The sequence below is a fragment of the Xyrauchen texanus genome, chromosome 17 (assembly GCF_025860055.1).
Source record: "Xyrauchen texanus isolate HMW12.3.18 chromosome 17, RBS_HiC_50CHRs, whole genome shotgun sequence".
Classification (NCBI taxonomy): domain Eukaryota; kingdom Metazoa; phylum Chordata; class Actinopteri; order Cypriniformes; family Catostomidae; genus Xyrauchen; species Xyrauchen texanus.
In genome coordinates, this window is record NC_068292.1 from 29,071,504 (window position 1) to 29,099,461 (window position 27,958).

At 37.6% G+C, this 27,958-nt stretch overlaps 1 protein-coding gene across 3 annotated transcripts in view; it reads right to left on the bottom strand.

The window, feature by feature from the left end:
- ldlrad4b (low density lipoprotein receptor class A domain containing 4b) overlaps positions 1 to 27,958 on the bottom strand; it is a 75,257-nt gene that overhangs the window by 8,951 nt on the left and 38,348 nt on the right. Inside the window, exons 1-2 of one of the 3 annotated variants that reach the window (XM_052147754.1) lie at positions 16,557 to 16,820; positions 2,571 to 2,725 (exon numbers count right to left, since the gene is read on the bottom strand). In XM_052147754.1, the coding sequence (XP_052003714.1) occupies positions 2,571 to 2,725; positions 16,557 to 16,626 (225 nt within the window). In that variant the 5' untranslated portion in view covers positions 16,627 to 16,820. Of the gene's footprint in view, positions 1 to 2,570; positions 2,726 to 16,167; positions 16,248 to 16,556; positions 16,821 to 27,958 lie in introns of those variants that run through there. The other 2 variants (XM_052147755.1, XM_052147753.1) reach the window with 2 other exon arrangements.

A 27,958-nucleotide genomic window follows, 5' to 3' on the forward strand; every position in this document is an offset into this window, starting at 1 on the left:
GCACAATTATATTTTTGTCTACAAAATTATTTTCAAATATTTAAGCATACGCCTTCAGATCAAACGATTTTTAAGACCATGAGAAACATTTCAGTCATGTGTTTCAAAACTTTTGACCGGTAGTGTATAAAATATTAAAATCACAAAATTATTAAAATGGACAACTGACAATCAATTTGAGACCCAGCTAACAAAAAACAAAAACAAAATTATTGAACCAGTTTAGGCTGGTTTGATGGTCCTTGGTGGTTTTCCATTATGGTGAGGCTGGTCTGCTTGGCTAGTTTTAGATGGGTTTTGGGCACTTGTCAGATGAGCAGACTGGTAGACCAGCTTAAACAGACAGAGCCCATTTGTTAAACTCTAATAATGCTCTGTGCCATCATACATCAATGCCAAAAAAAAAAAAAAACACAGTACAATTTTCCCAGACATCTCTGCTTGACTCCCTCCCCCTCATGTTCCCTCATGAATGAAAATGAAAAGTCTCAGTCATTTAGCAGTCTCTCCCGGGTGCTGCAGTGGTCTGCGCGTGTCTGAGTTTGACTGGCATCTAGACAGAACTGCTGAACGTTATCAACATGCCCTGGTCTCTGAGGGACCCTGCCATTGTGTATTCCAAAACACACTGCCTTTTTGAAGAAAAGATACATCACTTTTTAATTACATGTAGTGCATCCAGTAAGGTGTAAAGTGTCCTAGTGCAGCATTCAGAATTACATATTATTAAGAGATATTGTCTTACAGAGTTTGGAAAGAGAACTCCTTGTCTAGATTTACCAAAGGCCAGGGGTGGGAGATTTGGCAAAAGATATCGTGGCAACAATATAAAGTGTCAAAAGATAGAGATTTTGCTATATGCCAAAAGCCAACACAAAGCAGAAAAATGTCATCTGCAAACTGTTATTAATTCAGTCATATGTTTTTTCCAAGTTTTACATTTATTTAATATTTATATTCTGCTACAAGTGTTTTCATAATTTTATATTATTTCTCTGCAAGAAGTGTTGGATTGTATTTTTACTTATGCAATATTTTCTCTGTTGCATTGCTTTGGGAAGATCTCAAGTTTCTTGAGGAAATGTATAATAATATTCATCAACAACATATCAGACTGAAATGTGGCATAATGTCAAATTTAGCATTATAATAATAATTTAAAGCAGAGTATTTTTACTTTGAATATTGTCAAGTTTCAAATAAAAACAACATTATATAAGATTAAGTATTTAGAAGTATTTAATTCACTGGATTCTCAAAAATAGGCATTACAGTATGGTTGTTAAATATATTAAATCAACTTTTCTTGATTTTCCAACCAAAATGTACATATATATATTAGTTATTGTGATATAAAACCACTCATATAGTGATAAAAGATTTTGGTCATATCGCCCACCCCAACCATAGGTATTCCAAAGGTCCCTTTTTGTCACTTTCAGGGTTCCCACACCATTTTAACAAATTTATTTCAAGTTGCATTTGATTGCTGCATACTAGTGACTTCACTCACAAAAAGAAATATATAATATACCAATAAAATATCTTTGAGCTAAACCTAACTAGAAACATATTTTCACTATATCAATTTCCATGACTTTTACCTTATGTTACCAAATTATCAAGGACTGTGGAACCCCTGCACTTTAATTGATAATAACTGCAAAGCTAGGAAATGTTGGGGAGAAGGGGGGAAACGGTATTGGGAAATGTCACAAGCTGAACTTGAGAGCTCATGTTCCTGGTTATAAACTGCACAACCACAACGAAAATCCTCCTTCTGGTGATATGAGGCACCCACACATGCTATATTCTCTCTCATCAGTTCACTGCACTGCTGCAAGTTATTTTGGATAAGACACAAAGGAGGCCTTTCCAGAAGTAAACAACCATACACACACACACACACACACACACACTCCACTCCAGAGACTTTTAGGTCCCGCAGCACAAAGCACTTCTAAAATTGTAAAGCACCGTTATCTTCTTTTCTAAGATAAAAGCTTAAATGCACAAGATACACTGAAACAGCTTAGAGATGACCCAGCAGGTGAAAAACTTCTCATCTATTCAGATGTTTCATGCAATGCAGTAACTCAGTTTGGGAACATCATGGTGTTCAACTTTGGTGTTTATGATTTTGTATAAGGTTTTATATGATTTTTTATTATTTTTATTTTGTTGAGGGGATTTTCACAGCTTTTAAATATGGGGACAGATGAGAGGAGACAGAAAATTATTGGGTGTAGGGGCTTGGGCATTTAGACACAACAGTCTTAAACCTGTGTCTCCCGCGTGAACTGCTAGGCCACAGCTGTGATGCACAAAAAGTAATCTTTACATTTATTCCACACCTCATCTGCATGTTTAAAGTGGTTAAGTGTTCTTTAAGCTCAACTGGTGGAGCGTGGTGCTAATAACATCAAGGTCACAGGTTTGATTCCCAGGAAACACACATATCGAGAACATGTATAGCTTGAATGCACTGCAAGTCGTTTTGGATTAAAGTGTCCTCCAAATGCATAAATGTAAAGTTTACTGGTAGAATAGAGTGTGTGTGTCAGTCTTACCGGCTGCAGAGAAAGGTCCTGACTCTGTGCCTGACTCGCCCGGCTCAGGAACGACCAGGTGGTGAGTTTATAGTGGTTCAGGAGGCACACGACCACCACGACCATCACAGTCATCACGACAATAATGATCACAATCTGCACAAACTCCAGTTCAGCTGCAACATAAATACAAAGAAACCAAAAGACTTAGATCAGTGCAGTATAAGGTGGCATATAGGTAGCTGACATGAAATACTTTTTGGAGGTTAAAGAAAATTCTGTCATTATTACTCATCCTCATTTTTTTGTTTTCAACCAGAAAGCTTTTTTCTGTGGAACACAAAAATAAGAAATTAAGCAGTTTGTTAGTCTCAGTCACTTTTCACTTTTATTACATCTTTTTATTTTTCCCACACAATGAAAGTGAACAGAGACTGGGACTAAAATTCTGCCTAACATCTATTTTTGTGTTCCACGGAAGAATGTCATAATTAAAACCATTATATAACATGAGGGTGAGCAAATTATGAAAGATTTTAAATGTTTGGGCATACCATCCTTTTAAGAGAAAATGACAGCACCTAAAATACTGACTTTCTTTAATAGTTTCAAATACATTTTAATCCAAATCGTTTTCTTTTTTTTTTAAGTTAACATCGTCACATGTGTGAATTGCACATGTTTATTGACACTGCCGTGACATGAGTAAAAAAGGAAAATGTGATTACATGTAGGAAAAGTACACTGCACAATAAAAACCTACTGTAAGATTCAGAACTCTAAACTTCCTCCTTACTGCAAAAAGAGCATTTGTTGAAACCAAGCTGTCAAAACGACTGGTTATCAACTTCCTCCCCATTGTCATGTCACACTTTCGTAGATATTTGCATCTGACCGCCCCAACAACAACAGGTCAAGGACTAATAGGGCTGGTAGCATGACGGTGACACTGCCCCCTTATGCACATAAATATATCAACTTGCATAAAAGACCTTGTCAAAGCATTAAATAAATTCCTGAAATTATAAAATGTAATGAGTATATTTAAGTATTAGATCCTAAGTAACTGTGTTGTGGATTCTAAATCCTAGGGACATATTTATTTTCATTTTCTTTAGAGACTGATTTTACGCTACATAGCGCATTATGGCAATGCCGTATTCACAAGATATGCATTTAGTGCACAACTAAAAGTCAAGCACACACAATGACTGATTGCAGACTAGGTGGGTCAACTTCACATCCATTCGACCCCGACTGAAGTTACAATCCCAAAATTCCTTCACAAACTCACGCACAAGAGAATTTATTCGATAACATGTCAACAAATAACATGAGCCCATTTATGTGCTCTATCTAAAAGTCAAGCTCTGTTGTGCATTTGCTTCATTGCAGATTCAAGTTATAATATTATATTTATGTTGTTGATATAGCTGATCAAACACACATATATATAACACAGTTGAAAATCAGTGATTAAAAGGCACTTCAGTTTACCAGGGATCAATGCTTTCATCTCAAAAACATGCAGGTTTAGATGGGAAAATCCTCACAATATTATGACTGGATTATTTGAATAAACAATGTTTTATTCAACAAGGTTTTTCTTCTTCTAAAACATTTTGAGTGCATTAGTAATATCTTGCAGTGTTGTTTATTTTTCATAATATTTTCATCAACGATGTTTGAATTAAAATTGTTTAATTATCCTCATGATCCTGTCTTTGTAAATGGAATCAAAAAGGTAATTACTGACAAATCAATCGTCAGTAATTTCATAGACAATATTGACACAGTGTTCGGGACTTGTATTCAGTGTGGCTGGAAACATCTTGATTCAAGTGAGAACCTCCCAAAAAAACATTTTTTTTTTTCGGATCATTGAGAAACTTCCAGAAAAGGTAGGTCTGATCTATTTACAGTACGTATTGTTCAGTTGTTTAGTGATATTTAGTCATGTTGAATATTGGATATCTGTGACCTGGAATATTTTTAGCATTGACATGTACATGTTACTAGCTTATAAGATCTACGGTATAGTGCAATGACAGACAGAAATGATAAACCAATGCAAAAAGTTTTGGATTTATGCTATTATGGGTATTTTGTGATATTTTACAAATGGTTTCATTTTTATTTAGAGTTCAATGACACAGTGACAGTTTGCTCCACAATACACTCGAAATGTACGCATAATTTGCGTGCACCCCTCCCCCAACCACCATATAACACCCATCACTGGCGGTGATTGACCCTTAACCAAAAAATTGCCACAACAACTAATCTTGTTATAAATCTTGTCACTTCTATATCCAACCAGTAGCAGTGAACAGTGAGATGGCAAGGAGAGCAAGCAGGTCAGTCAAGAGCAGAAAGCCAATCATAACAGTGAGCGTTTACTGTCAAGTCTTAAAGGAGAAGCAGCCACAATGCAGTGTTTCTGACTGAGGCTCAGCATGAGGGTGGAAATTTTTATTTGTACACATTTTTTTTACTAATATTATAAGTGAACCTCAAAGAACATCCAAAGGAGACCTGCTCACCCACCCTGCTATTTCTATAATTATTTTTATTATTTTAATATTTTACATTTCAATATTAAAATAATACAAATAAATCTAGAAATAGCAGGGAGGGTGAGCAGGTCTCCTTTGGACCACAAGATGGCAGCAGAATCATCAAGAGCCAGAGTCCCCATCTGCAGAATAAAGACTATGGTCCCTCCAAATATACAAAATCATCCAGCATACAGGCTGAGAGCCAGTTTGGTTTGACAAAAGTAAAAACTGAAAGAACCAGAGTGGAAAGCTGTCCTGGAGTGTGCTGTCTATAAGCAGACAGACAAGTGGGCAAAGTGGCTAGAACAGCAGGACAGTGCTATTCCTTCTTTCTGAAAGCCCTGTCTGCATCAGGCCGCCAGAACCAACAAGAACAAACACAGCTCAATCCATGTTTCTGAAAACACTGTGCTCCGTTTAAACATGAGGCACACCCTGCTTGACTCAGTTTAGAGTCGATACTCAAGACCAAGGCTGTTTCTCTGATGGAGACACTTTGTAAAGCTGCATTTGGAGAGCACAGCCAGGCTTTTCAAAAAACAAAAATGAGCTTCAAGAATTCTCCACCAACTGTGCTGAGTGACCCTTCTGGATTCTTGTACAGTTGAGTGAGCTGAACAGAGAGACTGAAAGTTTGAGAGTGTCACAGAGAGAATGAAAGAGTGAGTTCTTGCCTGCAGTGAATTACAGCGGGATACTGGCACTCGCACATCAAAAGAAACAAACACATCTCTCCTAATTTATGGCATAAGAGGAGAGACCAAAAGAAGGAGAGAGCAGAGGGGAGAGTGAAGAAAATAGAGAGAGAATGACACAGACAGGAAACCAGGCAAGACAGAGAAAGGAAGTGACAATCAGACAGGAGGACAGATAAGACAGAGCAAAAGAGGCTCAGATCAGAGTGCTAGAAAGGGCAAATAAGACTACAAACACAAAGCCATTAGACTGGAACTGAATCAATACAATACAAAATAACTACAGGATTCAAACTCTCACGCACACACGAAAAGGATACTATGACTTGTGACTTTCAAATATACACATACATACATTTACATGAAAATAATATTATAGAAACTTGGGGGTGTGCTCTTTTGGCCAGTAAGCAACACCTTAGCAAACACATGTCAACCACCCATCACACTAATTTGTGGCGGCGAGTTTTGCAAGGGCAAGCATCATTCACATTTTTTTCAGGTGTAAAAACAAAGCTAGTTAAAGGAAAAGTTCACCCAATTTTTAGAAAAATGTTGAGGCTCTGTAGGTCCTTTTAATGCAAGTAAATGGGTGCCATCAGTCTGCTGGCTATTAACGGTCGAAAAGGCATATTTAGGCAGCATAAAATTAATCCACATCAAACCACATCCAGTAAAAATCAATAATTAAAACATTTTACAACTAAAATGTTTTACATCGTTGCTTCCGCACAGCGCTGAATTTCTGTTTGAAATGAACTAACACTCGCATAACGTTCATTCCACTGTTGTATACAAAGCGCACACTTTCAAATTCTCTTGTGAATGCGCCATAGCGCTTACAACACCGATGCGTTGACAGCTGGCAGGAAGTGATTTTTTTAAAGTTAATTAAGATTTCATTATCGATTTGTTTCTTACACAAATCTATCAATTTGCTTCAGAAGACATAAATTGATTGACTGGTGTCTATGTATTAGAATACCTGCCCAAAAATCGTTACTCAACCAATGGCTTGAGTTGGGGGTGCGACTATCTGACAGTTAAATAAAAAGCAGATGAGGGGCGTGTTTGGAAAGCTGGAAAACATTCTTATTTAAAAAAAAATATTTAAAGCTTATTTTTGCAATTCCGTTCAGTGGTGCTGGTGTCACAGAAATTGTATAGTTCATCTATAATCACTTAGCTATGGTCTTTGTTGTCTTTGTCGTTATCATTTTAATAAGGTCTTGCAGAGAGAATTTGTCCTTAATATTTGTGACAGTGTAAGGAGCTGTTCTTTGATTGTTACGTCATGTCCTAGTCTCCTACTGACACTCTCTGTCCTATTTAACACTGACCTCCTATGCCAATCACAGAGAGAGAGAGAGAGCGAGAGAGAGAGAGAGAGAGAGAGAGAGAGAGAGAGAGAGAGAGAGAGAGACAGAATGAATGAAAAGAGGGTCTGGGTATTACAGACTGCAGATTAGCCATGTATGCAGAGTTAATTTGTCTCTGCAGACCACAGCAAGAGGATCAAATTGCATCAGGCTTTTCTGTCACCAGGCAGAGCAGACAGATAGCGCTAGACAAAACAAAAGAGAGCGAGTGTGTGGGTGAAGAGCAGAAGAGGGAGGGCAAGAGACACACAAAAAGAGAGGCAGAGAAAGAGAAAGAAGCAAAGTGTGTGGTGATACATTTAGTGAAATAGATAGAGGTCGCAGCTTTCATGTTCATCTATACATGATCTTTTAATGCATTAACCAATTCACAGTGTCATTCACAAATTAATGTTAATTTGAACACATCTAAACTGGATTCCCCACTGGATTTCTCTGAATCTATTGCATCCTCCAGACCCTTTGCACTCTAATAAACTGACTAAGTGGTTTGGGCTGGTAACTGGAAGGTTGCTGGCTAAAATCCCTTTAGGGGTGAGCTCTGAGCTATTACCACCAGTGTACCCTTGAGCAGGACACTTACCCTCAGGTTACTACAGGAGGACTGAACCTATAATTAGTGTAATGTCACTAAGAATGGTAGTAAGTATGTGTACATGCACTTAAAAAGTTTGATTTCATTCAGACTAAAACAACTATTTGTCTTCTTAAAATCTCATGAAAATGCGATTGTAGTTTGACTTCGTACAGCATTGCCATGTTTCTTTGCGCAGTTGTATTGTGCAACAGCACGTTTTTGCGTGGTCAAGCAACAGTCTTAATGTTTCAGTTCAAATACACATGACACAATATGAATGAATGAATGTTACACTTATAAAGCACTTTTCTGACATTACACTCAAAGCACTATACATAGTGAACAAGGGGTTCTCCGCAACCACCACCAGTGTGCAGCATCCACACACCAGCTATTGGTGGAGAGGAGCTAGTATAGTGATAGAACCAATTCATGGATGGGGATTATTAGGATGCCATGATTGATAAGGGCCAATAGGAGGAATTTGGCTAGGACACCGGGGTTTAAGGCTGGGTATTGAGTTCGATACATTTTAGACACCAACTGAATTGCCTCCAAACAATCAAGAATCGAAAAATGTCTTGTCGTTTGATACCAAATTTTTTATACCTAAGGGGTTAATCTCGTCAACGTCAGTGATAATTATGTAGCATGTTGGATGTGCCCAAATCTAAAAGTGCTGGTGATTGGCTGTGTTTAGGCATCAAGGAAAAGGTTGGAGTTCCAGGGCTGAGAAATAATGTTTTCAGTAATATTGCTAGCGCTGTTCTACATTACGGAGAACCGTAATAATGAGCCTTTAAAATATATTTTTTTACAAAGCGCACGCACGATGCAAACTGCAGAATGTGTTGGAAAAACCAGCAAGAGACTGTCTGAACATTGTGTTAATTTATAGAGAAATGCACATTCGGTTGAGCAAACAGACGATGATCTCGGGATCAATAATGGTCAGAGTGATCGCCAATATCTGATGCCTTTGACCATGACATGATGATATTTGGATCATTTTCCCATCAATCTATTAAATTATTATTATTAAACTATTATTATCATCAAATTAATATTACAAATAATTTGCCCATAGACACACATTTGAAGAAACACTCTTTATTATATTATTAAGTACAGATGGCAGAAAAGCTGTATATTGGCATACATGACGCGCTGATATGGAGGCATGCAGTCTCGTGGAACACACACATCTAAGGATCTCACACTTTGTTTCTGCCTTCCAATTTGTATTTTTTATGAGTGCTGCAAATTACCTCAGACATCATTTCAGGAGGTGCTTTGAGTTCAATTCACTTTATTTCCACAGAGCAGTTTATTGTGAACGCAACATAAGATAATGCAAACTATATAAAATAATACAAAATGTATAAAATAATACAAAAACACATTCACCTGAACTAGGATTTATATTTCAGTGATTATTATCATCATTATTATTATTATTATTATTATTCTTTTTACATTTATGTCTTCATTTGTGTAAGTAATTTTCCATCTGCATGTTTAGATGGATTCTTGCCTGACTATAAAAAATAAAGTTCAAAGTTTGAAATCAAGGTGTTTTGCTTTATTGTGTAAGCTTAACCCTAACCATGTTTACCGAAAATTATCTTATAGTACCACCTAGTGTCCAACCAGAGGTAATGTTCGTCTTTTTCCTGCAGTTTTTTTTTCCGACCAAACAAATATTGAAAATATTATCGCTTAGGAACCGGTATCAAAGTCAAGATATCGGTATCGATATCGAACATTTTTGAGCGATACCAGCCATATCGGGGTTACACCCCTACTCTTAATGAGAAGTGTAATGTGTAACTGAATAATAATAATAATAAGTGATGTGAAGTATTACTGGCACTTCTTCAGTTGACATAGTTCAAAAATTGTATTACACATTGTGGCAGGAACATGTATACTTGAACATACAGATGAGGACTGTAGCTCAACTAAGCAAATAAAACTAATGTAGCTCGATTATAACAGTGCATGTAAATGTATGAGTGTCTGCTAAATACAGTTGCTTTGGATACAAAAGTGAGTATTGTAAATGTGTAGGGATACACTAGAATATAAAAGAGCTCAAAACAAACACACATGGACTAAAATTTTAAACTTTAATTCTGATTTAATGGAGATTTTATTAAAATATGAATGAAGGTAAAATAGCAAACAGGAGTGAACTGCAAGAATTACATGTAATACTCTAAAAGCTGGTGTGCTTGCATGTGTGAAACAGCGCTCATTATGGGTGGGTAAAAATATTTTTTTCCAATTAATTGCGATCTTCATTTGAACGATCTCGATTCTTAAATCCCAAGATTGACCTTTCATTCAATGCTCAACCTTCTACTACAATGAGAGGAAATCACTCACATTTGAAATAACATTTCACACTATGCAACTGAATATGAATATATTTAGCAACTGTCTGATAAATATTACATTTCACTCACCAGTAATTGTGTAGTTTAGTCGTGAAGCATTCAGCAGTGAGATCCTTTCACAGCCAGTTGAGAGTAAAAGTTGTTCCGTGTAATATGTGTCCAAATAGGAGATCCACGCAACCCATTTGTCATTGAATAATGTCTCTTTTAATACTCTCTCTGTTCTTTACAGTCAGTTGTTGATCAAAAACGACAACAAAAACATTTAATTCTAATCACGCATCGCACAGATGAGGTAAAGCCATTCGAGTCCTCTCTCATTAACATGCACTCATTTAAAAGGCGCGGTTTACAGAAATACATTTTTTTGTTAAAGAGACAGCACCGTTTTTAGCACGTGTTCAATAAACCAATGTAAATACTTGTAAATAGTACAAATTATGCAATTTAACAATATGTAAGAAAACTAATATGAAATATAAAATCTTATTTATTGATTAAATACATTTATTTGTTCATTTTTAAAAAGCCAAAATTATGAAAAAGTAATAAAATATAATAGTAAAATAAATATTTTCATAATGTACCTAGTTAAAAGGTCCCCTGTACAATTAACAACGTTAGTTGGGAGATAATTTGTTTTGTATGTAAGCAAAAGAACAAGATTATAACTGAAATATGAATCTATATGAATAGATATTTAATTGAAAGCTTGTGAATCGGAATCGAATTTAATCTGGAAATCTACACCAATACCCAGCACTGGTGCTCATTTTCACCTGCCCCCCCTTCAGCTAACAGATAATCTAGATGCCAGATTTGTCATGATGCCTTATTCCACAAAACACACACCAATCCTAAATAATTTACAGCATTGCACACAACATCTGTTACCCAACAAACATACACAAATACAGCTTTTCCAGACGGTCTAAGAGATGGGCACCCTGTACGAGACACTGCATCATGCCAAGCTAGTACCGGAAAAGAGGAGCAGGTGTCCTTACCTGATGTCAAACCCTGCATGCTGTGTACATACAACACACAACTCTATCAGTGTGTGCCACTACTAATCAACACTTCAATGAAAAAAACTCAAATGTGATCACATTCAATAAGGACCAAAATATTCTTGGCTTCAGTAACAGAGCTGGAACTGACTACTTGGAACTGACTACTAAATGGATATTGCAACAATTAATAAGTGTTTAGATTAGTCTAGGCTCAGACAGCATCTGATTCTTTTTTGTCATTTTCTATGCTGATTTAGTTCGAAAATCTACAACATTTTGTGGAATGGATTAAACATGCTACATTGTGTTAAACTGAGTTTAGAGTATTACAGGCTTAAAGGCTGCAGAAGGTATTAATTTTCTCCCCAATTTGGAATGCCCAATTCCCAATGCACTCAAAGTCCTCGTGGTGGAGTAGTGACTCGCCACAATCTGGGTGGCAGAGGACAAATCTCAGTTGCCTCCACATCTGAGACCTTCAATCCATGTATCTTATCACGTGGCTTGTTGAGCTCGTTAACGCAGAGACATAGCACGTGTTTAGACTTCACGCTATTCTCCACAGCATCCACGCACATCTCACCACAAGCCCCACCGAGAGTGAGAACCACATAGTAGCGACCACGAGGAGGTTACCCCATTTACATGATTTAAAATACTTGGTGGAGGAATTGTTTATTCAGTCAATTTAAATAGATAGTTTGCCCAAAATTGAAAATTTTCCATTGTGTACTCACTCTCATGTCCTTTCAAACCCAAATTAAGTTCTTTCTTCCATGGAAAACAAAAGGAAATGTTAGACAAAATGCTAGCCTCGGTCACAGTTCACTTTTATTGCTAATTTTTTTTTCATACAATGAAAGTGAATCTGCCTTACATCAGCTTTAGTGTTTTATGGAACAAAAAAAAAAGTCATACGAGTTTGGTATGAATCTGGTGGCCAAAAGTTTTGAATAATGTACAGATTTTGCCCTTACAGAAAGAAATTGGTACTTTTAGTCACCAAAGTGGCATTCAACTGATCACAATGTATAGTCAAGACATTAATAACGTGAAAAATTACTATTACAATTTGACAAAACATTTTCAGAACTTCTTAAACTACTTCAAAGAGTTCTCATCAAAAACATGCAGCAATGACAGCTTTGCAGATACTTGGCATTCTAGCTGTCAGTTTGTCCAGATTCTCAGGTGACATTTCACCTCACGCTTCCTGTAGCACTTGCCATAGATGCGGCTGTCTTGTCGGGCACTTCTCATGCACCTTACAGTCTAGCTGATCCCACAAAAGCTCAATGGGGTTAAGATCCATAAAACTCTTTACCAATTATCTGTTGTCCAATATCTGTGCTTCCTTGCCCACTCCAACCTTTTCTTTTTTTGTTTCAAGTGTCCTTTTCTTTTTTTCTTTGTCTTCTCTTTACTGTTGTAGAGTGGGTAGAATTCAATGAAGCTGTCAGCTGAGGTCATGTGAGGCATCTATTTCTCAAACTAACTACAGACTCTGATGTACTTATCCTCTTGTTTAGTTGTACATCTGGCCTTTCACATCTCTTTCTGTCCTTGTTCTGTCCTTTTTAGAGAAAGCGGTTTCTTTTTTTGCCATTTTTGACCTAACATTGACCTTAAGACATGCCAGTCAATTGCATACGTTGTATTACATACACTTGCCTTGGCTATTTGACCCACAGTTTGACCTGTGCCTATTGATTCTTGACCCACGCCGCAAATTACAATGTAAATATTTTTCCACCCGTTACATCAAACATTAGAGGTTCACCCGTCGGGTACCCACCCATGTGCAGGACTCGAGTACATGTAATTTTACTGTGGGTAAGGGGGTTTTAAGCACTTCACGTCATGCCCAAGAACACCCCATTACCATAGTAAAATCACTGTAACGCATGGCCTTTGGTGTCACGTTGCTTTATTTACAACAAATAAAGACAAACCAAAATGCCACGGCTACACCTCCACTGCAGTGGACATTTGGTGAGGTAGGTTGAATTGACAAGTACGGCGATTTTGATTGTCAGCGTGTCTGTCGCAGTCAAGGCACTCCTATAATATCAAAGTGTTTTGACAGGTGATTCAGAACATTAGCATTAAGACATCTATGAGCATTTTGACCATTTAAAACTTAATCCATACATTATTCTCTAGTTTAGGCTCATAATGTGGCATTTTATACATACAAAACAGTTTTGTTAATAGATGGTTGCTGAGTATATGCCTGATGGTGAAAGTCACAAAAAAAGGCTTGACAAACCTGTCTGAGGGCGTTTGTAAAGGACTGATCACACAGGTTGTCCGTGTGCTGAGATGAAAAAGCCAGAGGCATGCAGGGACAGTGAGAGAACAACAAAAAACAAGCTGGCAGACTGGCACCCTGTTGGGAACCAGGGAAATGGGCATCTAGCCCAGCCCAGAAGAGGAGCCACCAAATAAACAGCACAGACAATCTGAAACGGGCATTACAGCCACGCACGCCAACGCAGCCTGATCTCTGTAGCTATGCCACACGGGAGCTTTCACAGTCAATAAAGAGATTATTTAAAAGAACGCAGACTTTGAAGGGGAAAGACTGACTTTGCAAGCACATATTATTCTTTGGAAGCATTTCAAGTTTGTTCCTTTTATAATAAATAATAGCTTCAAATGTTCGCCTGAGCCGAATATAACAATTGCTTATTTTAGATTCCACATTCACAGGGTGGACGTGACCACAAAGGATGACGGCTAAGGTGTGGCGACCAACACACACAAATGTTGTGTACTAAACATCAGCTCACCAAGCCCACAAACTCTAACAACCATGACTGGGATTATAAAAACCTTGCCAGACACGTTTTTTTCCCCTTCTTTATTTCATTTAAAAAGGTGCAAGAAGCGGAACAGTCTGCCTGAGGGCATACTTAGCTATGAAGGGAGTTTCTAAAAGATCAGTTGGAGGAAAAAAAAGCTCTTCTTTCTAAAACATTCCTCCATGACCGCTAGCTGAACTTGCAGGAACAGCTTCAGTGCTGAGAATCACACTACTCCATCTGAGAACATTAGAGCTTGGGTGGGACAGAGCTCACCAGTGAGATTTCCAAAGAGCTAGTTCAGTAAGAAGTGAAAGGGAGAGATGAAGACCGGGATGAAGGAATAAGAGGAGAGAACAGGTTCTTTATTCCGCAAAGTCGTGTAGTTGTTGTTAGCCACACCCAGCCCTTATTAAAACTTTATCCTTCATGGGTGGTCCAGTTTAACGTAAAAAAAAAATAAGTACTGCATGTATTTCTAACGAAGCACAGCTCGTTCCTTGGTATACTCAGGATGTCGTGGCTAATGAGTCACTCACTGAGGCTAGATCCTACACTGTACTTCATCAGCTGCAGAGCTGCTTTTAAAGCCTCAAGCAGAACAAGCAGTTTATATGCAGTCGGCTATCAGTTTGGGCCTAGCTTGGAGTAAGATCTGTTCCCAATATGGGTGGGGACAAAATTATACTGTACTACTTAAAAGACTACACATCCCTACAAAGGCAAAAACTAAAAAAAAAAAAAATTATGCTCAGTTTTCTCTGAAAATTAGCATTTTTGAGTGAAACTATGAGACATGACTTTGGTCACAATATTGACAAAATTTGTCGTTTTTGCATCTGCAGTATATGTTTCCTTACTGTTATCACACATGAAGAGAGAAATTAAAATGTATGCTGAACTGAGCTGGGGCCACTCGTTAAAGCAGGCCATTGTGCGTGGGCATCAGGATCATCCTGGCTGATGCCAAAAGCACTCAGACTGGCATGACGACACTGGCCTTTATCAATAATTCATAGTGGCACCTCGGGGCTGCTTAACCCGGCACAGCTTTCAGTGTGGTGAGCTCACCATGGAGCCAGGACCAAGAGAGGCCACTTTTCCAAAATACAATCCATTTGCTTGAATTTCTGAGGGAAGATTTGTTTAGAAATTTTTCAAGTATTATATACATTGCCAAATAAATCGCTTTTCATATCTATGTTCCTCCAGAGCCTCCTTCAAAGGCTGTGTTCCTCCTGTCTCTTATTTCAGCCAGCTTTTGAAGATGTATTTGTAACAGAAGATGTATTAATTATTCAGAAATCCAAACAGTGTGTATATGTTTAGCAGAAATGTCACATTCTGTAGCATATGTTAGTTTCTAGCATAAAGCCCCCCCTTCTGAAAGGCCTTTTCTACCTACTGTGTGGGAATTCCCCAGGACTAAATTCATAATTTATGATCCAGACAGAATATGAACTTTTCACTCCAAGAACAGAGGAGTCTGTGTTTCACAGAACTGTCAGCCAGAGCAGCCGAACACCATAACACACAGAAATGCATCAGTGCTTTGAATTGACAGACAGATAATTGTATTACTATTTCTATAACAAATCTCACTTTAATATCATCTTTCATATCCATGAATGTCTCAAGCTGTTCACAAGCATAACATGATAATTTTTAAAAACTAGTTTTTAATACTAGCATAAATACTAATAGTGTCAACCTAATATCATAGGTGTTTAGAAACTAGCTTGTGTCAAAATACTATAGATGGTGTGTGCCACTACAATAAAACTGTGATATCTTGATTCAGCACTGTCATAAAAAGTCTGTGAAAGCTTCTAACAGCATTCAAAAGAGATTTCATAATTTATTTTGAATCTGTAGTAGTAACAATAACTATATTAAATGATTTCTTTGCAAAAACTTACCATGTTAAAATTGTTACCATGGTAAAATATTGTAAGGGCTGATAGCACATGAACATTTCATCTAGTAGCAAAGTTTAATTAATGCAGCTACTAAGCTGGGTGCTTTTACTAATTTCTCTTAGAAACAGTTTAAGACGACAATGTGTATTCTCAATACTGTCACGTGCATGTGAAACGTTTGGCTTTGACAAACTAGATCCAAAAAAACACGACTTTACAGCAATTAAAATGGAACAAGTAGTATAATCAAATTTGAATAGTTCTTGTAACTTACATGTCATAAATAAGCGGTCACCATAAACTAACGTCGTGTCGTCTAGTCAGAGATGTTTACTCGGAAGTACAACATTAGACAGTCTGCTTGAAGGCTCTTTGTTTGTAAAGTCCGGAAGGCAGTAGACATTTGCCTCTGCCTAGAGTTATAACACTGTCTGGTTTTACAGACTAGACACGTACAGAGACAGATTGCTGAGGTCGCGGTGCGCTAAGATCAGACATTGGCGTTAACAAACCGCACACGAAAGCCGCTGATAAGAGCTGACAGGCAGACGAGATTGCAGGAGGCGAAATTAAATAAAACACTCAAGAGTTCAAACTACAACTACAAGCTCAAGTCGCAAAGAAGCGTTCTAACATAATTTACCACGACGTAAAAACACTCACATATAGCCATTCCCTGGAGTTGGGATCCGCATGTGACATTCGAGCCATCCGGAGCGGTGAGGTTTAGCATGGAGCACGCGAGATAATATAGCCGGCGCGCGATCCAGCCGGTGTGAGCACATCCAACAGCTCGCGCTGAAACTGAGAGCGCGCGCCAGCAGCCTTGACATGCTGTTCTTCACTACATGCTCCCAGGTGACCGCTTCACTTCACGCTGAATTACTAAAAACCAAGCTGTCCACTCCAACTAACTAAAAACCAACGTCCGCTCTCTCTGACCCCTCCGGATCAACTGAAAATCTGCGTTTGTGGGATAAACCCGGCGGATTTGCTCTCCACCCCTCCTGTAAGCGAACCCCCCAAGCAGTCAAGGAGGCGAGCATTGTAAGGGGCTGACCTCGAGGTGACCCAGCTGTCTGGCGACACACAGCACACAACCACTTTTTTTTTTCTTTTCTTTCATTTGTATCTTAAATTATTGTTTATTTCAAAAAAAATATCACAGGTTAGTTATATTGCATTTCATTTCTACTGATATCCAGACACTAAGTTAAACAGATCAAAAGCTTCTCAATAAAAACACATTCATTCCTTGTGAAAAATAGTTTTTTTTTTTTTTGTACCCCACTGTATAAAGTTATACTATCATTCCAGTCTGGGGCAGAGTGAATTAAATGAAATTTTAACATTTTAAATCTCAGCCCTAATTAGCAATTCAACCCTCAGGGGAATAAAATGACATTTATCTGTCTGAAGTCTTGTTTGGAAGTCAAGTCAACACACACACACACATATGCAGACAGACACATCTCCCCAGTTTAAAGCAGAAATGGGGGAGAGAAAGTGGGGAGTTTAGGAGTCAAGTAAAGGAGTGGTGGTGGTGTAGTGGTCTAATGCACATAACTGGTAAACTGGTAATCAGAAGGTTGGTGGTTTGATCCCCACGGCCACCACCATTGTGTCCTTGAGCAAGGCACTTAACTCCAGGTTGCTCCGGGGGGATTGTCCTTGTAATAAGTGCACTGTAAGTCGCTTTGGATAAAAGCATCTGCCAAATGCATAAATGTAAATGTAAGTCTGAATTTGAATGGCTGCCTGAGGAAGAAGTCTCTGGGCCAATGAGGTGGATACTCTCAGCATGCTAATGCTACCGGGGATGCTTTAGAGGTAAGAGATTTGCCACAACATAGAGTAACACACCATCTCATTTCTACATCATAAAACGTACAATTCATTTTTAAACAAAATAAATTAAAATTAGATTTTTTTTTTAACAAAACTAAAACATATCAAAAGATTAACCAATATGACCATTTTTATACAGACACTCCTTCATATCAGTAAGGAAGTGTTCAACCATTTGGGTTTTCTGTTGCTGTTTGAAGAACAGCCCAACCTAGTGTCTCCCCCTTGCCACACAGAAGTGTATGGTCAAGGGAATGGAGCTCAAAAAGTTTTCTCACCACACAATAAACATATCTTGTTCAACTAAAATGAACATTCACATTGATTCTGCAACATTTGTCTGATAACGCCTGAAGGTATGGTTAGTAAACCTCAAAAATAAAATTCTTTCATCATTACCTCAGACATGGGTTTAATCGCTGGAGTCATATGGATTACTCTCATGCTGCCTTTATATGATTTTTGGAGCTTCAAAATTCTGGCCACTATTCACTTGCATTGAATGGACCAACAGAGCTGAAACATACTTCTAAAAATCTTAATTTGTGTTCTGCAGAAGAAAGTCATACACATCTGGGATGGCATTCAGGTGAGTAAATGATGAGAGAATTTCCATTTTTGGATGAACTATTCCTTTAAGTTTACCACAAAAAGATGTTTTGTAAAACGTTAGGGACTGACAACCTCAGTCACCAGTTTCATTGTATGAACAAAGATGCAATGAACGTGAATGGCAACTGAGGCCAACAGTCTGCCTTTTGTGTTCCACAGAGGAAAGAAATTCATACAGGTTTGGAACAATATGACGGTGAGTAAAAATTATAATAATATGGTGGTAGTAGCCAAATAGTTAAGAAAAACAGACATGCTTACACAATTCTCTGGTTCAACCCAATATATCATGACTCAGGAGCTGATGACTAGCAGAGATCATAATCCTGCTTTGTCACCCTTGTGAAAAGGTTGTTAGAGAGAATCAGTGTTTTAGAGGTTTATAAAAGATGCATTGCTAAGAATCATTAAAAGGACAACAAACACACATATTATAAGATTATACAACTTGTCCACCAAATAGCCAAAGACTGGATATTTAAAATACAAGTGCTGTTTTACAGATTACGGCAAGGAACAAAATTACATGGTGAGTCTGTCTTGATGACAGGCTTTTTTTCACAAGCCTTCCCATGTCTGTATGGCAGCTATACAATTGTGCAACCTGCTCTGTCGACAGAGGGAAAGTTCTGAAAAACATAGAGACACAGACAAGTGAAAACATTCCAGTTATATCATATAATATAACTGCAAGAATAAAAATGGCAGCCTTGAAAATCTATCGCTTTCCTTCTTTTCTGAAAGCTGCATTCTGTGATATTCACACAAATCCCTGCAGGACATGGTGTGTGAGACAGGAGGAAGGGGAAATTGTCAGTTTGTGTGACTGAGTTTATGACTGGGGGTTTGCTATCTGCAAAGCCATGATAGGTCGCCTGCAGATGTGATGCATTGCAGTGTGTGTGTGTGAGTATAATCACCAGGTATTGAGTTTTTTTCACCTCTCTCTCTCTCCTGCAGCCTGCTGAGCATCGTAATGGGTCGTCTGCCCAGGAGTGAGGTAATGTCTAGGTTTAATGCCAGCCTTCTACACTGGCTCGCACACGCACAGGGGCAAAACAGGAAGAACAGCAGGCGCCCCAACTCAATAAAATGGCTGCTGTTGTGACTCCTAATGATGCTGACAACATAATAAGCATTTTGCTAACGAGCCACATGGCAGTGTTTCCATCCCTGAACACTGGCATATGGCCTCATGGATGACACCTGGGCACTCTCAGACCCCTTTATAACATACACTGCCTGGCCAAAAAAAATAAAAAATTCACCATTTGGATTTAAATAAGCATACACTTAAGAGCCTATGATTGGATCGTTATTGCGGTGATTATATATGTTTCAGCTGGCAACAATTCTTTTAACCCTAACTGATGCAATGTGTAGCTTCTCATTTCTTTAAACAGCCATGTCAGAAGACGTATCCTGTGGTCATGGAAAATATGTTACTGTGTTTCAGAAGGGGCAAATTATTGGCCTGCTTCAAGCAAAGAAAAAAACGAAGGAGATTGCTGAAATCCCTAGAATTGGGTTAAGAACTGACAAATGCATTATTAAAACCTGGAAGTATAGTGGAGAACCATCAGCTTCATGGAACAAATGTGGTCAGAAAAAATCTTGAATGATTGTAATCGGAGATCACTAAAATGCTTGGAGAAGTCACATCGTAAAAAATCAACAGTTGAACTGACAGCTATGTTTAATAGTGAAAGTAAGAGCATTTCCACATGCACAATGTGACGAGAATTTACAGGATTGGGATTGAAAAGCTGTGTGGCCACAGAAGCCAATTGTTATTAATGCTAATTGGAAAAAACAACTTCAGTTTGCTAGGAAGGATATAGATTTGATTGTGGAGCAATTGAAAAAGGTCATGTGGTCTGATGAGTACAGAGGTATCCTTTCCCAAAGTGATGGGCACATCGGGGTAAGAGGCGAAGCACATGAGGCGATGCACCAGTCATGCATAGTGCCAAGAGTACAAGCCTCTGGAGGCAGTGTTATTATCTGGGGTTGCTTCAGTTGGTCAGGTCTAGGCTCAGCAATGTTTTGTGGCAATAAAATGAAGTCAGCTGACTACCTGACTGTACTGAGTGACCAGGTTCTCCCATTAATGGATTATTTCTTCTCAGACAGCAAGGGCATAGGATGACAATGCCAAGATTTATCAGGCTCAAATTGTGAAAGAGTGGTTCTGGGAGCATGAGGAATCATTTTCACACATGAATTGGTGACCACAGAGTTCTGACCTTAACCCCATTGAAAGTCTTTGGGATGTTTTGGTGAAGAATATACGGAGTGGTTGAACTCTCCCTTCATCAATAAAGATCTCGGCCAAAAATGTATGCAAGTCTGGATGATAATACATTTTGTGATGTTATATAAGGTTGTTGAAACAATACCACGACAAATGCATGCCATAATCAAAGCTAAATCAGGTCCAACGAAACATTAGTGTATGCAACTTTTATTGCCCAGGCAGAGTATATCTCTTCAATAATACAGATGCAGCAAACAGTCTTCTTGGATGACAAATAAACCTGTGTTTTAAAAAGTGGGCCACTACTCAGCAGGTTGCCAGTTCAACTCCCAACAGAACCAAAGTACTATAAAAACTTCAAAAAATAATAATAACATTGCATATGTCTGGTTTACAAACTTGGTGTGTTGACAAACAGGAGAAAGTAACTTTGGGGATTAAAGTGCCACTTGAAATAAAAGCACCAATTCTATGCTCTACCTCATGCCCAAAGCAGAAAGAAAAATTATGGTTCATTCCAAAATAAACTCTTTGTAATTATGTGAACGCAAATCCTGATTAATTTTGTTTTTGTGTATTTTTTATACAAAATGTTCTTCAAATGAGATGCAATTGAGATGCAACAAAAAACAAAGGCAAGCTGAGTAAACGCAAAATACAGTTTTCAAATAAAAAACAAACAATCATTTAAGCAGAAATGTCATCCAACACCTACAGTATATCACCCATGTGAAAAACGAACTGCCCCCTTAAACTTAATAGCTGTTTTGCCACCTTTATGCCAGCTTCCGATAACTGGTGATCAGTCTTTCAAAACGCTGTGATGGAATTTTGGCCCACTCTTCTTTGCAGAACTGCTTTAGATCAGCCACATTGGAGTGTTTCTGATCATGAGCTGCCCATTTAAGGTCCTGCCACAGCATCTCAATTTGGTTCAAGTCGGGACTTTGACTAGGCCACTACAAAACTTAAATTTAGCTTCTTTTGAGACATTCAGATGTGGACTTACTCCTATGCTTTTGATCATTGTCTTGATGCATAAACCAGTTGTGCTTGAGCTTCAACTCATGGACTGACGACCAGACATTCTCCTTTAGAATTTTCTGATAGAGAGCACAATTGAAGCAGCAAAGCATCCCCACACTGTCACACTACCACCACCATGCTTGACCATAGGTAAGATGATCTCTTTGTGGAATTCTATGTTTGATTTATGCCAGATGTAACAGAAGCCCTGTCTTCCAAACAGTTCAACTTTTGACTCATCAGTCCACAGAATTCAGAGGAGCCTTAATGTTTTTCTGGGTTAGCAGTGGTTTTCGCCTCACCACACTTCCATGGATGCCATTTATGGCCAGTGTCTTTCTGATAGTGGAGTCATGAACAATGACCTTTATTGATGCAAGAGAGTTCCTTGGATGTTGTCCTTGGCTTTTTTGTGACTTCATTTTGTGAGTCCCAGAGCCTTTGAAATAGCTTGGTAACCCTTCCCAGACTGGTATGTTTTAAATTATCTTTTTCCTCATCATTTCTGGAATTCCTTTCAACCTTGGCTACTGGGTGAGACATTTTAGCCAACATCATGCAGCTGAAAAAGTTCTATTTAGGTGTTGATTTAATTGAACAGGGCAGGCAGTAATCAGGACTGGGTGTGTCTAGTTTTATAGATTTGGGGATTTAGTAACACAGGCCCAGTTGTTATTGGATAACTTTTTTGCTTCAATAAATAACATTATCATTTAAAACTGTATTTTGTGTTTACTCAGACTGCCTTTTGTTTTATGTTAGATTTTGTGAAACAATTTAGTTTTAGATATGCACAAAAACAGAAGAAATCAGGATGGGGCCAAATAATTTTCCACAGCACTGTAGAAATAAATTAGGTAAGATGACCCCCTACCGTGACATCAGATTTGTATAAATTGCACAAAATACTTCTGATATCATTATAATGCTAATGCATGCTTTGTCTCCTCCATCTAGAAAGCATTTGATTGGACAAAAATCTGTGTAGTGCAGCACGAATCATTAATAATTTTGGTCAGTTTCCCTGGAAGATTTTAAATGCGTATAGATACTAAAGGTTAATTGTGTGAACTTTTAGGTGTCCATTATCGTATAGATGGCTTCAAAGCTAATAGGCATTGACTAAAAGACACCAAACACCAATTTTCATTTTATAGGGTCATTAAAGTGTTTGCCATGACACACCTTGTGTAAGTCACCAGAGAGAAAGAGAGACAGAAATTGGCACATCTGAGTCAAGCTCAGCTGACCCAAACTTAAATGCTCTGACCCAGAAAAACAGACACTAACACACATAAACTGCCTCTCGCAAAACAACAAAATAAATGCCATTCAAATGTCAACATTGGTTTTTGTCAACATTTACTGTGAATGACAAACAAGTGGCACCCGTTTTGTTAATTTTTCTTTTTTAACTAAATGAACTAAACTACATTTAACCAATGCATTTTCAGAAGATAATGAGAGTGGTGCAGAATTCACTGTGTGGTTGGTTTATAGGGTGTTGATAAATAGTTGTTTGAATGTTCTAAGTGGTTCTAATTCAGAATAGCCAACAAAGAGCATATATGATATTCTGTACTGTTTTATCGTACACATAAGTCCAACTGTTTAATAAATAATAGCCCACCTCTCTGCAAAAAGCTTAATGATTTGATGTATCATTCATGTCCATAGGATGTGCTGCGCCGAAGTTTAATACTTAGGGTTTGTTCAATCCCAGACCCAACGAATGAGCATGCTAATGATTCATACTTATGCTTTTTTGAAACTATGCAGCACAAATATGCACACACAGGAAACTACAATATGGTTGTATAAAGTGACTTGCTGTATTTGATGCATATTTACAGACATAATGAGAGGAAAAACAAGACAGAAAACACAACTGCATGTAACTTTTCTGGAGTGATGTTTTTAACAAACAAACAGAGCCATAAAAAAGAGCCTGCAGAAACTAAACAGCAACTCAGCAGGAAACATACTTCTCATGTTACATTCTACCTCTCTCTCTTTCTGTCACACACACACATTAACAATTCATTTATTCCATTCATGCATCTTCAAGCAACAATGCAACCTGACATCCTGCAATCACAGAGTGAATGAGTTTATGGTCTGAAGTTCATCCATACAGCCATGACTGATATGACATAAAAACACATTTTGAGGTGTTATGGTTAAACTGGAAATGAGCTAATAGGATGTCTAAGTATGAAAGTCTTTATTCACAGAGGGAAAGAGAGAGAGAAGAGATATTTGTGAGGAATGAGCACCTCAGGGGTACAACACAACGGGTTGGAAGAGAGAATAAAGAATGAATGAGAAAACGGTCTCATTTGCATTCCGACTCATTTAAAATTGTTTAAAAACAGGCAAACATTTTGGGTGTGGAGGGCACAGTGGAGAAAAAAACAGTTTTCATATAATTTTTGGACTGCAGCTATTTAGGTTCAGCAGTGTTCAACTGCATAAAAACAGTTTTTGGCCTTTTGAAAGAAAGTACTATGGATGTACCATGGTACAGTAATAATACTGAATGGTAATACCATGATACTTTGATATAAAGAGGCCCTAAAGTATTTGGACACTTAAGTCCAACTTTAAAAAATAAAACGTCAATGTCATTATATTATATAGAAAATATAAAAAAAGTGGCATCTGCACGTAAATAATGATAGATCTTTTCTTAAAACTATCTTCACTTGTCTTTAAGAAACTGGTCTCAGTGTGATTTTAATAGATGTATTACGTTTCCTTAAAACCTCTTCCCAATCCTGTAAAATTAGCCTAAAACGCCTAATCAAGGCATACCCAAAGTAAATTTAAAGCTGTTCTTGAACCTTTTTGAGTACATGCATGGTTTTGGTCACATTTGAAAGGGATTACTGAATGTGCTTATTACTGAATGTGCATACAGTAATTACAGAATTACTGTATGTGCTACTGATTTTGAGTAATACAAGTTTGAACACAATGAAATAGAAGTTTGTTTTTCCGCCTGAAATTTTTTTTTGCATACAGATGCCTGCAGATGACTATAACTTGTAGCTATTAGCTTGAGAACACAATGGGATCACAGCATGAAGCCTTATCTAGTCCAAGTTCAAATTTTATAACAATACCATAAAAAATGAATATTTTACACATGTTTTTCTAAGGGTACACCCAGGTGTTTTACAAAAGTGCCTTTTGGATACTCCAAAAGGACCCTTTGGTAACCTAGGACAAAAAGGCTCCTACTTTTGAATGCTTCAACGTACAGTCATAATTTTGGGCTCTAATGAAAGACGACACTTAGAGCTATCATATTCCATTATTAGTTTTGCTGACACAGAGTAACTGATGCATAAACACATTAGAGTGCCTTTTCCCTTCTTGAAACTAAATGTTGTGCATATAAAGTCAAAACTAGTGCTATGGTGGACAATTTGTTTATATAAAAAATACACAACAAACTATTTACATGAATTTTTACACAAAGTATTTACAAACCATTATAACATTTTACATGTTTCTAGCAACATGCCAGTCATTGTAGCAGTCACATTTGGGTACAAAGCACAAAGGCACATCACAGAAGTACTTCACTGGTGTCTTTGCATGACACTGCCTGCACTTCAGACGACCAGCGGTGCAAGATTTGGTGATGTGCAACGGCCTGTGATGTGCTCTTCGTGGAGCAGGAGATACGGGTCTGGCTGTGGAGTGAGACCCCAACTCTGCCAGTTCTTCAGCAAGGGTCTCTCTGAAAGCCCTCCTCTCTTGATGAGGTGCTGTCCTGCTGCTCCACTTTATGTGGCCGCTTGCTGAGTGGGGGAGAATAAATAAATGTAAATTACAAAGCTAGACACAACTTTTCCATCTTTTCTGTATTCTATATATATATATATACATTTTCTTTTCGAGTGTGTAAATATGTATTATTGTATGTATATTTACTGTAAATACTGTATACTTTGCCAATGTATTATGGAACAAATAGATGGGCCTACACCTCCACCCATGAATTCAGCATTGTAACAAATAGACTCTCAAACACAACATATATTCTTATTTTCAACTTATATTTATTGATTTATTTATATATATATATTTCGCGTCCATTTATATATATATAAATATATATTTACAGTAAATATACAAAACATCTATATAGCATGTCAATAGATCTGAAACAAACAATGAACTATAACCTCACACATGCACAAACGGTTCAAACACTCACTGAGGAAACACACGACAAAGGGTAATTACAAAATGTGTATTCATTATTCAAACTAAAGCTTATTTATGCGGAATATACAGTAATATATGTTATAAAACACAAGAAAACACTTACTTGTCCAGAGCAATGTCTCATCTCTCCATAAACATTTCCTCTGCCTCCGAATCATCCGTATTGTTTTCAGAAATTTCATCTCCAAACTCAGAATTTTCACAATGATGCCTTCTTATATCACATCCTGGGGTGAAAATCCTGTTTTTCGCGTCCGTTTCACCATATTTAAATCGCCAAATGTGTAAACAGTTCCAAAACAACACTCCAATGGTTTTACGCACGGTCGCACAAAACACTCGGTAAAGGCGAGGCAACATTGCGCACACACATTTCAGAACGTGCTCTAATCGTCCCACTAAAGCCGCATATCACTGTTTTCAGAATTTCATTGGCTATACGATGCGTCAGTCATTTCCACTCTTCGATGTAATTGGTTTGATCAGGGAACAAAGGAAAGTGGGTATGCCCTTACATTCGACACAGACAGTGGTTGGGTATTGAAGGCTTTGGACAGGACATGGAAGCTCCTATTGGGTCAAATGAGGTGTCAATCGAATGGTCAGTGCGTGCTTCCATTTTGATACCGGATATAGGAAATGTTTACATCTGAACTGAAGTTATTACCGATAATATGTGAAAGTTTAGGTACAGCTGCCAGGTGCTTTGAAATGATGCAACAAGAGTCTGTGGATATTTATTGATGTAATAATGTGATTTGGACTAAACATTTTACTTGATTTGATCATTTGGACATTTAACAATGAAACAACACCGTTTTTGTCAGGAAGTTATGGATCAGTGGACTACTATGATGCTTCATAGGTGAGTTGCCTAAATTTTGTTATTGGTTGTTTATATGTTGGTGGTCTGACAAAGATATAGATTGTACCTGCTGTTGTGATTGTATCTTAAAATGGTTTATATCAATAGAAAATCAAGAAATGTAGCTTTCCAAAGATATGTGGCATGTGTACCAATGTACACACAGCAGTTTTGTTTATCGCATACTTTTATTTTGTACATTTAAGGGCCCGTCCGCGGGCTGTGAAGTCTATCATGTTAAAAGCCATATAATGCAAAAACAATACATTTAAGTTTAGCTTAAGAGTCCAAACATTTTTGGGGCCACTGTTTATCATATTTTTGCATAAGAATAAGGCTAAGCATTGATATAGATTTCCCGATTTGATTAAATTCTGATTTACCATCTCTCAATTCGATTCTGATATATTTGGGTGTATTTTAGCTCTAATGTCCATTGTGCTTATATATATGAAATAAATACTCCGCTAATGCTGTAAATTATACAGATAACCCTCTAACTTGGTACATTACAATATTAATAAAAAAAACAAATAACAACAGGGCCAAAACTATGCAGTTCAGTTGCTATTTTTTTAATTGATATAATAATCAACACAACCAAAACAGAAGTAGATTGATATCGGGACCATTAATATGAAGATTGCGATTTAACAAATAATTTATATTTTTACCCCCGACCCTTTATTCATACACCAATGTATTTTTAAATCCAAGCAACTATCAAAGAACATAATATTATGTGCTCAAAAACTGTAATATTACTCTGGCACCATGTCTTAAACACTTTGATATTACCATGGTACTGTTTTGTAAGCGTGGAAACACAAGTACGGGTACATATGTTGTTTACACGTGCCTGAATTATGAATTACGCCATTTCTCTTTTTTAGGTCTTAACTTACTATGTCAGTTTTAAAAAATGCCATCCATGTAATCTCCTGCATTTGGTCTTCATCATCAACATCTGCACTCTGATTGGTTAGAGGGTGGAGTTTAGAAGGTCAGTTAAGCCATAATGGTTTTGACCCTGTGGAAACTGGCTAATTTATTCTGTTCAGTACATTTACTTCATCTACAGATCTTAACTCAGATTCAGACATTAAGCACAAATAATTCACCCAGTAATATGGCTGAGCTTCAAACGGTTGAGCTTCCTCCCTCTGTGACACTGGGTCTCTCCTTCTCTGCCTCTCTCATTTTCTTGCATTCTTCACT